The sequence below is a fragment of the Sceloporus undulatus genome, chromosome 3 (genome assembly GCF_019175285.1).
Source record: "Sceloporus undulatus isolate JIND9_A2432 ecotype Alabama chromosome 3, SceUnd_v1.1, whole genome shotgun sequence".
NCBI classification, from domain to species: Eukaryota; Metazoa; Chordata; class Lepidosauria; order Squamata; family Phrynosomatidae; genus Sceloporus; species Sceloporus undulatus.
Genome location: NC_056524.1, coordinates 180,452,748 through 180,466,862, shown reverse-complemented (window position 1 = coordinate 180,466,862; position 14,115 = coordinate 180,452,748). Strand labels below are relative to the sequence as shown.

At 39.1% G+C, this 14,115-nt stretch overlaps 1 protein-coding gene across 3 annotated transcripts in view; it reads left to right on the top strand.

Annotated features, from left to right (window-relative positions):
* Positions 1-14,115, top strand: part of PLCE1 (phospholipase C epsilon 1) — a 196,888-nt gene that overhangs the window by 161,773 nt on the left and 21,000 nt on the right. For 2 of the 3 annotated variants that reach the window (XM_042456836.1, XM_042456838.1), the window contains 7 exons: positions 6-164; positions 982-1,111; positions 2,330-2,371; positions 3,099-3,223; positions 7,034-7,151; positions 8,780-8,911; positions 11,370-11,663. In XM_042456836.1, coding sequence (XP_042312770.1) covers positions 6-164; positions 982-1,111; positions 2,330-2,371; positions 3,099-3,223; positions 7,034-7,151; positions 8,780-8,911; positions 11,370-11,663 — 1,000 coding nt within the window. The remainder of the gene's footprint in view (positions 1-5; positions 165-981; positions 1,112-2,329; positions 2,372-3,098; positions 3,224-7,033; positions 7,152-8,779; positions 8,912-11,369; positions 11,664-14,115) is intronic. The other variant, XM_042456837.1, reaches the window with a different exon arrangement.

Below are 14,115 nucleotides of genomic sequence, written 5' to 3'. Positions count from 1 at the left end.
TGCAGAATACATTTGGAGATAAGCTTGTAACTAAGTTTTTATTTGAGACTGACTTTTCTGATGACCCAATGCTGCCTTCTCCCCATCAACTGAGAAGAAAAATTCTGCTTAAAAATAAAAAGCTCAAAGCACATCAAACTCCAGTGGACATATTAAAACAGAAGGTAAGATCTTTACATAATAAGGCTTGAGGATGAAAATAAGGACTTACTAGGACCTCCTGAATATTTTATTTTTGAAGGCTCGATTTGGCAGGTATTATACAGTCTGTTATCAGTTACTTTTGTCCTTATCCAGAGTTTACAGGGATAACAATCCTCTTCCTCTAAAGGAAGAATATTTTCACAGGGCTCTGTGTCTTTAATATAATGTATAATATGTGGTTGTGTATAGATGTTCTCCATGCTTTATTTGTACATACATACAGATAGAGCATAAACTGATAGGTCCATAGCATTAGCAATCCTGTTACCTATCAAATGCCTAGAAGAACCTGAAGTTGCATAAAATTTGCTCCTACAGTAAGTAATATCCCTCCTTGTTTCACTCCTTGTTCCAGCACAGTCAGACTTGCTTGCTTCTCTTCTCAGTACATTCCTTAGGAATAAAGAAAGTAAGCCTACTTCCATCTGTAAGGATAGTCATTCTCAGAAATGGCCATATGTACTCCATTTTGGAAGGAGTTTAGATCTTCATAACTGTTCTGCCAAACTTGTCCAAATCATTCACACTAACTCGCATAACTTACAACTATATCATGCCATGCTTAGTTGCTCAGTGGGAAAGAGCAACCCAGTGACAAATAAGAGATGGTATTGATGCTTGTTCCTGGAACATGGATGTGATTTCTTCAAGATAAAGGCTACCGCTTCTTGGAAAGGTGCATAGCTCAGTGGTGGAGCTAAACAAAGTTTGTGAACATTATGGTATATTATAAATGAATTTTCCTTTGCGATTTTGAATTTTGTTTTCGTGCTGTAGGCTCATCAGCTGGCGTATATGCAAGCTCAAGCAAGTAATGGTAGTAACATGGGGAACCTTTCCACTACAAACGAAGAAGAGGAGGATGAAGAAGATGAATATGACTATGACTATGAGTCTCTTTCTGATGGTAAGCAAATGTACTTAATTTCATATTACATTGTTGAGATTTATGGCATAGGCACTGTTTCTACCATATATATTTAGAATTTCTTCACAAACCAAACAAAATGACCACCACCCCGCACACATTTAAGCATGGAAGTTTACTTCTGGATTACTTTCTGGTTTTAAGAAGTCCTCTCTTGTGTCTAGACCAGTCCAGGAGGCCCAAATATGTGGTGAAATTTCTGCCCCTGAGAGCAACCTGTTTTTTTTAAAAAAATCCAAAACTGGGGGAGGGATGGTAGAGGGAGGGACAGTTCCTCCCAAAGCCAAGAAGAGGAAATATAGCCACCACTCCCTGGTAGTTGCCCCATCTAATAAATAACAATAAAGAACATGATTCAGCATTAATAGTTATGTGACTGAGGATATTCTTAAAAAGCCAGAGTGATAGAATAGGTAAACTGTTGCCATAATTTGGAAATACAGCCATTATTTCTGATTTACTGCTTAATATGATTGATTGGTTGATGCAATATCTGCACAGAAATGAAATTTTAACTGATCTACAGCTGTGCTTACTACTCCCACTTTGAGTTGTGTTCTAGCAAAACAAAACAGCTTCTGTTTTTTCTAAAGACTTAGCTGGTCAGAGAGTTTAATTAGTAGCATACTGTAGATTAAAACATTCTGTTCAGGATGCATGTTTCATAGTGTTCAGGAAAATACTGCACATTTCCTACCTGATAGATCTGATAGCCAGAACGTGATTTAACTGGAAACATTAGAAAGCACAATGCAAAAGATAAAATAGCAAAAGACACACTTTAATGTTTTATTGGGTAATTTCTTGCATCATAGAAAGTGCCCAGTGGATCACTGTAGTAAAGCTGTAATACTTCATCATATGTGCATTAAGTTTGTAACTGTTAATATATATACAGTATTTGTCTGATTTATAGGATGCTTAATATCTGATTACTTTCTTTGTATGAGTTTTCTAAGTATTCATGCTATAAAGTCAGCTGAGCATTAAAATAATTTGGAATCAATTGTCTTCTATGAAATCTGACTTCTTTCTTTTCTAATAGCATTTCCAGAGTTGTTTTCCTGAAGCAATTCCGCAAATGTTTGTGACAAGTTGATAGTTTGACAACATAGTCTTAATGTAATTTTCATTTCTCTGCCTTTATTTCTTAATTTCCTTTACTCTTATTCCCTTTCTGACTCTGTTCTCCTGTAGCTGATGTCCTTAATGCTTCTCCTGCTCCTAACAGCCAGGAAGGTAAAAGGCCATTTGGTCAAGCATCGTAACTGCATGAATTTCTGCACTGCATTTCCAAACATCTTATAATGCATATTTAGAATGCACTCTTTCACATTACTTTCTTTTGGAAATCACAATATTTGCTTGCGCTATACTAGTTTCTTATTTACACACTTTGATTATAGTGAAATAGATTATTGAGTCACATGTTATGTGGGATAATTAAAAATACATGAATAGTTTCTTGTTTGGTTCTGAATTGGGAAGGTTTTAGTAAGTGCTTCCATTCCTTGTCACTCCCCCTGTGCTCCACCTTAGTTTCAAATAAATACTTTATGTGTTAGGGCTAAGTCTGGAACAGAAAATATTACTATTAAAATTACTGAATTGATGCAGTGTATTATTCCACAAAATTTTAAACTGAGAAATCACTTTGTTTTCCTTCTTAAGGAAATTGATATTTGCTGTGCAGAAAAAGATAAGCTAGAACAGCCTTCACCAACTTGATAATTTGCAAGTGTGTCACACAACTTCCCTTGACTATGCTGATTAGGTGATTCTGGAAGCTGTAGTCCAACATATCCGTAAGGCACTGGTTTGAACCAGTAGGCTGCTCTAGATGCTCTCATTCTAATCGAGGAAGAAATGGCTTAGTTATTATTCAGAATTAAAAGAGCTGCCTTGTCAAAATATCTGTTTGACTTGAACTTTTCAACTCTTCAATCAGATTATGTTTACTTTCCAGATAATATTCTGGAAGATCGACCTGAGAATAAGTTAACCATTGATAAGCTTCAGTTTGAATACAGTGAAGAAACTGCCAAAAGAATAAAGAAGACAGATAGTACCATATACAATAATAAAGGAAAGGTAATATTTATATTTTCCTCCCAAACTTGCATCCACACTGAGGATGACTTGCAATCTAGAATTGGAATTTTATAAATTTACTGAAAACCATTCAGGCCCATTTGTTGTCGCTTCAGCTTTGGTAGACAAGAAGTTCCTTTGTCAAGTGCCTGCAGAGAATAGTAAAAGAGCCTTGCATTAAATAATCTTTTAGTACAGTGTGCCCATGCCATATGCAAGCTTGACATACACGGACTCAAGGTCACATGGATGGCAGGCCCCAGAAGAATGAATGGTGTGCGCAGGGGCACACCCCCATTAAAACAAATGGGGCTTGATCTTATGCATTTTTGACATACGTGGGTGGGTGGGGGAGTCCAGAACGGATCCCCTGCATATAAGAGGGGGCCACTGTATATTGATATCTATTTTGTGCCATTGTATTGACTAAGAATGTTTTAAATGTGGCACTGGAGGAGAATTCTATGGATACTGAAGAGTAGACTGCCAGAAAGACAAATCGGTCGTAGAGCAAATCAAGCTTAAACTCTCCCTAGAAGCCAAAATTACCAAACTTAGGATGTGATGTTTTGGCCATATCATGAGACAGTGTAACTCATTAAAAAAGATAATAGTGCTTGGTAAAGTAGAAGGCAATAGGAAAAGAGAAAGACCTCATTATAGGGAAATAGATTCAAGGATACCACAGCCTGCGCCTGAAACAATGTCACATCTATGACATGTATTGAACCCTAGAATATAGAATTCTTTTTAAGAAATGTTTGATACTCTTAAAGGAGTCGTTTAAAAGCCAGCTACAGACATCCTGGGCCTTTTTGTAGTAGAGCTCTTCAATGTTGCAAAGGCCTTGGGAGTTTATTAGACAAGGGAAATTAGAAGTATAATCCAATAGCAATCTGAACACAATCATGGGGTTTAATTTTATTGCGTGATAACCCACTACACGCAAATTCGGGCAATGGGAAGTCAGTCCGAGCACAATCATGGGTTTTCACATTATTGTGTGATAGACTACCACACGCAAATTTGGGCAACGGCATGCTATTTTCAGGCAATGGGAAGCCAGTTCAAACACAGCTCGCATTCACATAAATCCGCTGAACTAGCGAATGCGTTCTGGCCCCACTTTCTTTTCATTCGAAATTAAGAGAACTTCCTCACATGTGATAAAGTCCTTGGTTTTCTGCCATTCATTGGCAATGGAAGTATTGCTATCTTTAACATACAGCTGTATCTCCATTGCAGTTCCATAGGGATATGCCCCAGTCAAGTAGAGACAGGAGATTGTGAGGGTCTATTTTATCAGAAAAAGAGTTGTGAGTGAAGAGTGCTTCTTATGGCCTGTCATCCCACAGCGGCTTTTTTCTTCAGATACTGAAAGTGTGTTCAACTGAGGAAAAAACACTTGTCTGAATGGAATGAAAAGAGGCTTTTGCGGTGCCCTTTTGCATGCCCTTTCTCTTATTAAAAATTGGCTGTGTCCCCTTTTTCTCTTGGATTGAAACAAATCCATGTTTTAATACATTGGCCTTCTGCCATCACATTGGTCTACCGCCATCATTCATTGGCCCTTTAAAAGGTTATTTTAGGTCCAAAACACACTGCAGAACTAGTTCAGTTTGAGACCACTTCAACTGCCCTGGCTTAGTGCTGGAGAATCCAGGGGATTGTAGTTTATTGTGCCACCAGAGCTCTCTAATAGAGAAGGCTAAATGACTCACAAAGCTACAGTTCCCAGAATTCTCTAGCATTGAGCCAGGGCAGTTAAAACAGTCTCAAACTGGATTATTTCTGCAGTGTGTTTTGGACCTTAGGCTGCAGTCCACTTCTTTGGGAGTAGCCCCACTGAACTCAGTGGTATGTAGACATGTAGACATGTATAGCTCAAAAAGATATAGCCACCCTTAGCAAGGTAGGCAACCTAAAATGGCTGAGCCAATTTAAACAGACCTTTCAAATAGCCAACTACTAAAAATACAAATGTCAAAACATCTTAGGGAGGCATTTACTCGAGCTAGATTTGACCAGTTTGATACTATGGTAAAAGATGAGCGATTTAATGGCATCCCTTATAATGAGCGAACCTGTATCTGTAGTGAGCATGAAATTGTGAATATAGCACACTTACTATTTAAGTGCAAATTGTATCAGCAAGCGAGAGATTTGTATCTCGATCCCTATATTAAATGAATAATGCACTGGGATACACATATTAGAACAACATACTTTATGAGTGGTCAAGAATCAAAAATATCTGTCATTACTGCTCAGTATTTAAGCAAAACAATATGTTTGAGATCTTCATATGTGGGGCTGTTTGGGGTAAATTGCTGGGGTGATGAAGAAATATGATGTATAAATTTACCTCTACTATATCTATTTAATATATTATTGTCTGTTGTATTTATATTCTCATACATTTCATTTTCATGTTCTTTTTATTTAATCTTTTATATAGCGTTTTTATATAGAATTCTATTTAGCTTTGTGCTATTTTGAGACAGCCCATGGGCTAATCAATAAACATTGATTGATAGACATGTATAGATGTACAACATTAATTTGAAAGTCTTCCATCACGAATTATATCTAGGAAAACTTGGAGTTTTTCCTCTTTTGATCCATACATGAGTGAGTTAGTTGTTGTCAGTCTTTGCAAACTGACATCAACTGATTGTCTGATTGACAATCGTCTGCCTGTCTTCTGATTTTAAATCAAAGTGATTCTCTCAATTTAAGAATGTATTGTCCCTCATTTGGTGTTCAGCAGTTGTTTCAATAACTTAGTAGTCATACTAATTTTGCCTTCCTAAAAAAAGGTTTCACTCACCTTGCCAACCATGCCTTTGCCTTCTCCATAGCTGGAACCATATGATGGACTCTTGCCTACAATAGCTTGTACAATAATAAACTGATTGAGTAGATTTTGCCTGTCTTTAGCTGCTATTTCTACAACACGGTTTAATGTTCCCACCATATAGAGCAACACTGTGACCATGTCTTTAGACTTCCATTATTTCTGCCAATAAGAAATCCTGCATTTCTTAATTACTGCGGGCTGTCCACTTTTTTGTTATACAATCAGAAAGCAACAGACTGGTGGTGCCACCAGTAACCTCCTGTGTAACAGGCAGAAACAAGCCCCCTGTTGCAATCCCTTTGGAGATTGCTTGCATGATGGGAGCGAGGAACATCAGTCAGCTGCTTCCCAATTGAGAGAGGAGCAGACTCTTGCCAGCTACTGTGGCTGTAACCTGATAAATGGGGATTGGGTGGCTTTCACTGTCCCTGCATAGCCCCTAAACTAGGGACTGTGCAGGAATCATGAATATGTAACAGTTAGCACTGCATAAGTATGTTATGCATTCATAACTGTCGTAGAGGATTCCAGCCAATGTGTCTTAAATACACAGATTAAATTACATTATTTTAATAGAGGCCTTATTTAAATGCCTTACTAGTTTGTTTTTTAGCCCTAGGCACAATGTCTTCACAAGAAATAATATTTAGTTACTCAAATGGAAAAGTACCAACATTTTGCCTTATTTGGAGGAAACCATGTGAGGATGGCAGTGTGAGAGAAATCCACTCAGACTGCACAATTGCACTGCTTCTCTTGTCCTACTTTCCCATTGCACCCTGCCTCTAATTGCAACCATTCTGGTTGGTAAAATGGCAAGTGAGAAACCAAGGGAAAGAAATGATAAAAGGTTGTGTTTGTAAATATGCATTCAAATATACATGTTAACCTGTACCATGGACATATATTAATTATGCTGAAATCATTTTTATGACTTGAATTGATAACAGGTTTATGACATGGAATTAGGTGAAGAATTTTATCTATCTCAAAATAAAAAAGAAAGTAGACAAATAGCACCTGAACTGTCAGATCTCGTCATCTACTGTCAAGCTGTGAAATTCCCTGGTAAGTATATTATCCAGATTGCTAGTGGTTGTTATTTGGTTTGAAATAAGTATTTTTAAAAACCTGGCTAATCTCCCATTGCATGGCAGGTAAGAACAAATTTTGGCTTTGAGAATCTAACCCACCCCCTCTCCACCCCTGAGATGCCAGCCTTGTAATAAAGAATTTTTATTCTGTGGGAAATAGGGCAGATCAGATTCCTTTCTCAAAAGTGAGTCCTCACTGATCCTGTCTCTTCCCTTGCCAGATGCATTCTTTCCATGCATATATTTGCTTCTTTACTCCCTGTTCCATCTCTCTCTATCTCTCTCTCAAACACACACACATCCACACAGACAACTAATCTTTTCAGTAAAGATTGGCTACTGTCCAATAGAGGAACTAGAAGAGTGTGATTAGATTGGAGTAGGAGCAGAAGCAGAAGCAGGAAATTGGAATGGAGTAAGAATAGACAACATGTGGAGACTGGGCCATCAGCCATTCTATAATGGGTGGGTTGTAGAAGGAAAATGGCCCAGAGCAAGAATGAAACATTGATTTGCAGAAGTATTAGAGAAAAAGATGGAGGGTTTAATTTTGTAGCATAGAGGGATGAAGGTTATATTATTTGTTTTGTTGTAGTGAAATGCTGTATATAGATTGTTATATAACTTGTTGTGATCATTGTTCTACCCTTATGCATTTTTGTAAGTTTCCTTTGGTCAGAGGGCCTAATCTTCTGATAAATGTATGCCCCTTTTTATAAACAGACTTTGCTGCCGACTATATCAGCATACTGTCTTTTTCATACAAACATGTCCCCATGCAATTGCTTTTAAAATTCTGAATAAGAATGGTCAGGACATTATATGGATAAAAAAGAGCTGGGAATTCATCACTAACTTAGCAATATAAATAAATCTGCTTACAGTTGCAATTAGCATGCATTTGGGGCCAGAGTTGCTGTCATGGGTGTGGAAAGGTATTTCTGTTTTTGTAAAGTGATGATGAGGGAGGTTGAATTTTTACTAATTTCTTCTTCCCGTTGTTCTAGAGAATCTCACAGCTCCCAGGAGTAGCTTTACATGGGATTCAAGGGACAGTAGTGGGAAGAAGATTTTAAAACTCTGGTTACCTTAATGATATTCTGCTCTTTGAAGTTAGATTTCAAGGCAAAGTGTTTCACTGCTTTAATCTAGGCTGTATCTGCACTGCAGAAATAATACAGTTTAATATTGCTTTAACTACCATGGCTCAATGTTATGAAATTCTGGGATTCGTAGTTTGGTGGGGCACCAGAGTTCTCTGACAGAGAAGGCTAAATATTTTACAAAATGAAAAATCCCAGAATTCCATAGCATCGAGCCATGGTAGTTTAAGTGGTGTCAGTTGCATTATTTCTGAAGTGCAGATGCAGACCTGGTCTCATACTTTCAACACATTAGCAAAGAAAATATTGTTTGGCATGATATCTGCACTTCTGGTATGATCTGGTATGTAGTTTTCCAGCATAAAACATTAGTATGAGAATACTGTATTAATTTTTTTGAAATAAACTGTGAAAAATGACCTAGAAAATCCTGCCCACTTGCTCATGTTTTTGAATCCACTCATTATGTGTGTTTCCTTTCCTCCCCCAATGAAAATAGGCCTGTCAACTCTAAATCCATCTGGCTCTAGCAGAGGGAAGGAAAGAAAGAGCAGGAAGTCCATTTTTGGCAACAATCCTGGGAGGCTGAGCCCAGGGGAGCCAGCAATGCTTGCCAAAGCATCTGGAAAAGGTAAAATCAGGATCTTCTCTTACCAATCACAGGGAATGGCTCTATAATCTAACACGTATACCAGACCTGCTAGTTAAAGATCAAACACATTGCTCCGCACGCACAGCATGCAAAGTTTGGAATAATTTTCCATTAGCAGTGCAACCATCACAATGATTTCATTACAAATAATGGATCTACTGTAAAGTAATGAACTGTTGAAACTGTGTTTGATTACTAGAAATATAAATTCAATCATTTTATTCATTGGAAAGCCACATTTCATGCCAAACATTTTATTTCTGATGAGAATGGTTTATATGTTCAAGGTGTGTGTGCACTTCAAAAAACAAAACAAAACAACCCTGTGATTTTGGTGGAGGGTTAATATTTTTATTTAATCCCGGGAAGATGTTAGTTGAGAAGGAAGATGAACAGATGTAGACAAATGTCTTCTTTTCTCACTTACAAGACTTTTTAGTCTTTCAATAAAGGGAATGATAAAATGAAAATACTTCCCAGTTATATCTTCAAAAATTATTTGTAAGAGCAATATATCTTTACTTTAATTGCCAAAAAAGAGGCAACATTTTATACTGAAGACCCAATGTGGACATAATTCTGCTAACGTCCTAACTGTGGTTAAAAAATTGGTAGTGGATTGTTGATTCCTATATTCCTGCTCTTCTCCATCTACCATTACCGTATATACTCACCTATAAGTCAAAAAGTTTATGCCCAAAAATTGACCCCAAAATCCCAGGTCAACTTATTTACAGGTCAGTATGGTAATGTTACAGCTCTTTCAGATTTCCCCATGCAGTTGGCTGAGCAGTTTATTTCTCTCTTGCGCCAAGCAGAAAGAGTCCTGGTTGACTGATTGCTTTTAAACAAACAAACAGAATCTCTCTCCCACCCATTCCCTGATGAGTGAAGGTTGAAATGAAAGCTGAAAGGATGAAGCAAAAATCCTCATTTAGAGTCTCGCTTGCCACATGCACACATACACACACTGAAGGAGCTTCCCTCGACTTATCCACAGGTCATGTCAAAATCCCTAATTTTGGCCCCAAAACCTGCCCTCAATTTATGCATGAGGTTGACTTGTAGTCGAGTTTATACAGTAATTTTTTTCTTACTCTGTGTCTCCACCAGCACAAAGTAACTTTTTCAGCCTGGTTAAATGGTGGATAAGGCAAACAGAGAGTAATTGGTTTGGTTCAAAGAAAAGATGCAGAGAAAAAGGAAGTACATAATCCTACAAACTGTTTCTAATTTCTTGATCTGTAGTATGAGATTCCCAGCATTACACCTACACTCAACTTGGAAAAGTTACTTTTGTGGCCAGCTAGTCCCAGTATATCCAGTTAGTTTGGCCAATGGCTGGGGAATTTGGTGATTTGTAGTACAAGCAGCAACACTTCCAAGCTCTGACCTACACTGGGTTTTATGTCTGTAGTGAGGGCTACATTCAGTGTTAGTATAATGTGGCATAGACCCACTGAAAGTAATGGCTACTAATCATGGCTAATTTCAGTTCCTCCACTAGATCACAGCTAGTTTATTCTTAAATCAGAGTTAAATTGGATTTAGTCATATTTTTCATTCTCTGTTGCTTTGCTGAAATATTTGCATATCCATGCACTGTTTTTTTTAAAAAACCTAATAAATTTGCTTCCATCATGGAGCTCAGGACAGCAATACACATCTGCACACTGACTTAGACACAGACTTCTTTAGTTCCTGCAAAATTGCTGCATCATATGCCTTTCTGTCATGCTGTAAAAAGATAGTTACCTCCTCCTCCTATCTTCCATAACAGTTAATGCAGGAGGAATGAAAACATGACTGTATAGATTCAGACTTTGTCATATTTTAGAGTAGACCATTCAAGTCAAGAGTGTATGAACTTAGCCATTACGTGCCTGTCCCTCTGTTTTCGGAGGAGTTATTCTGTGCATGACTTGGTCTGTATCCCAACACAATGCCTTTTTTTTAAAAAAGTCTGAAATAGAACTTCCTTCAGGGAAGGAAACCAGGAAACAACTACAGTTGTCCCTCCCTTTTTGCAGACTTGGAGTCCAGTCTCACTCTTCTCAGGAGGGACAAGTAGGGAAGGACAAAATGGTAGTGTGCACCTCTGGTGCACATGTCATTACTTTCAATGGGACTTGAATATTTGCGAGTCGCCATTTTCATGGGGGGGGGGAGTGGAACAGATTCCTGCAAATTGAGAGGGACTGCTTTAGAATGTTTTTGATGAGTGCTTTGCAGAATTTCCCTCTTCTGAAGAAGCATACCATAGATGTGTTTTTTAACAGTGGCTGTGTGGAAATCGCGTACTTCTTGATAATCATGCATTTAACAATTTGATAATCTTGTATTCATTTCCTTTTAATGTGTTGTATAAATGAATGGAAGATGGGAAGATGCAACAGAATTCTGCATGTATAACATGAAAGTGCTATTCATTTTCTAGGTGCCTTTGACAGTGCACGGCAAAGTTGGGAAGAAGCTTGTTCTCCTGCTTTTAGCACCACAACTTCTCTCAGTTCTATAATAAGGACTCCTAGATGTTACCATATCTCCTCTTTGAATGAAAATGCTGCCAAGCGCTTATGCAGGCGATATTCTCAGAAGCTGATACAGCATACCACTTGCCAGCTGCTGAGAACATACCCAGCTGCTACACGGATTGACTCATCCAATCCTCATCCCCTTCTCTTCTGGCTTCATGGGGTACAGCTAGTGGCACTGAACTACCAAACTGATGGTATGAACACTAATTATTTAGTAGTTTAATGTGCATCTTCTATATGTCCACTTTGGACATCACGTCACAAAATAAATTATTTGTTTTTTTAATTACATTTTGCGTGGTTATACTTCTATCATTATGTAGTTAAAACTAACATAGGCCTGTTACAGACTGCCAAAATAAAGCTGCTTCGGGTCTCTTTGGAGGTATGCTGTTTAAATGACGCATGCATCCTAAGAATCCGGAAGCTGCACCAAAACTGCACTCCAGTGTTTAGGAATGGAGTGTGGCTTTGGCGCGATCTCCGGACTCTTAGGACCCATGCATCATTTAAACAGCATACCTCCAAAGAGACCCGAAGCAGCTTTATTTTGGCAGTCTGTAACAGGCCATAAACTATCAAGATGAACAATAATAAAGATGGACCTGTCCCCAAGAAATGACACTGAAAATAAGCTTTCCATACAACATCAGTAAGGTATCATCAATTGCAGCCAGCATTTCTTATCACTAAACAAACACGTTTGGGATTTGGAAAGATGCATAGAACAGGGGAAAAGTAGAGCACCTCAGTTTTTAGATATTAGCACTTCATTGTTAATCATGTCAGGAAAAAGCAATATGAGTGATCAAGTATTTGCAGAGCATGAAATGTTGCCTGCATATGGATAGCAGATCCAGTTCAAATAACATCTTGTGTGTGTACAATGCTCCATGTTTAATACTTCTTGCCCTGCCTCATCATGTTTCAGTCACATAACAGAACTTGGCTATCATCATCATCATTGTCTTTTGTGGGTTTTTCCGGGCTATGTGGCCATGTTCTAGAAAATTTTCTATAACATGGCCACATAGCCCAAAAACCCCACAAAAAATCATGGATGCCGGTCCTGAAAGCTTTCAACTTCACATCATTATCATCATCATCATTTTGGACTACAGCTTCCAGAATTTTTCAACCGGGATGGGTTTCTTGGAGCTGCAGTTGTAAAAAGTACATTTTCCAAGCTGTGCAGAAATGTAGCAGAGAGATGGATATTAGTAATTTGTCTTTGTCATTTGAGCACTCTAATTAGGCATTCTGTAAGGGGACTAACTAAACCTTTGAGGATGTGCTAGTCCTGCTCTTTCATCTTGGCTTTGTTCACTAAAAAGTGAAAAGTCTGAAGAGGTAGTGGCAGACCACACCGGGTGACACTTCAGAGGAGTGTGTGTATGTGTGCACACTGGTGCTCCCCAGTGCCTGCCTTCTCCACTGCTCCACTGTTCTGATGCTTTCCATGAGGAGGAAGCCAATGTAGAGAAGAAGCAGCACACACTCCTTCCATCCCTCCCACAGTCTCATTTGCTAGCGCCCCCCCCCCCCCGCCAGCTCTTGCCAGTCCTGGCCAGGCAAGTGGGTGAGAAAATGGGGCATGATAATGGGAGCATGGAGAGTACCGAGCAGCCCTTTCTGGGTCTGGCTAGGCAACGGGTGGCTGGGAAGGGGGGACAGGCAGGAGAGAAAGCAGGAGGGAAGGGGCAAGCGAGCACATGCCCTCCTGCTGCCTCTGAGAAGCTAGCGGAGGGTAGGAGGGGCAAGTGCATCCCTCCAGGCTGCTCTACTAGCCTGGCTCCCTCCCCAAGAATGAAGCTGAGGCAATGGAGGAGGAGAAGGGATGAGCTTGTCCCTTTTGTCCCCTCCCATTACCCACTTGCCTGGCCACCTGGGGCAATCAGGCAATTAGGTGAGGCAGCATCAGTGGAGGGGAAGTTGGGGAGTCTGTCACTGCCACCATCACTTGGGGTACAGCAGCCCTTGTAAGAGTTGAAAGCAGGTAAATGAATCAGCAGGAGGCGGTGGGTTAGGCCTCCCCCTCTGTCAACCCCCCCAGCAGCCCTCCATACTGGGTGACACCAAGGCTAGCGACACCACTAAGAAAAGGAGAGCTCTTTATAGATGGAGGTGCTCCATGTGATTCTGACCTGATTTCATGAAGAGCCTCCACACATAATGAAAGTTTTTCACTTGACACTTGTCACTTTTCCTATGAGCTAGTGTAATTCACTCATACATTTAGATAACTGTTTTGCTAATAATTCTGTGTGCTGTATTTTTAACTTTATTGTTAGGTTTCCAAGTGTTTTTTCACTTTTTAAAAAAAGTATTTTTGGAAGTCCTGGTGGGTGCAAGACAGAAAGCAAACAAACAAATATTGTTGAATGCCTAAATATAGTTTAGGCCAGTACTAAATCTCTGCCAGGGTTGTTAGAGGTCTAGAATGCATGTGGTGACAAATTCAATATTGGACATTTCCAGTTAAGAAATATCAAGCTGCAGGTAGATGGCAGTGGGAAATATTTAATCCTCCGGCCCTGGACAGTCAGTGCCACTCAGAGTACATTGTATCACTCTAGATGAACCAGTGGTCTCATCTGGCATAATGTGAGCAACTTCATATCTCATATCTTCAATTACTGTAATTCA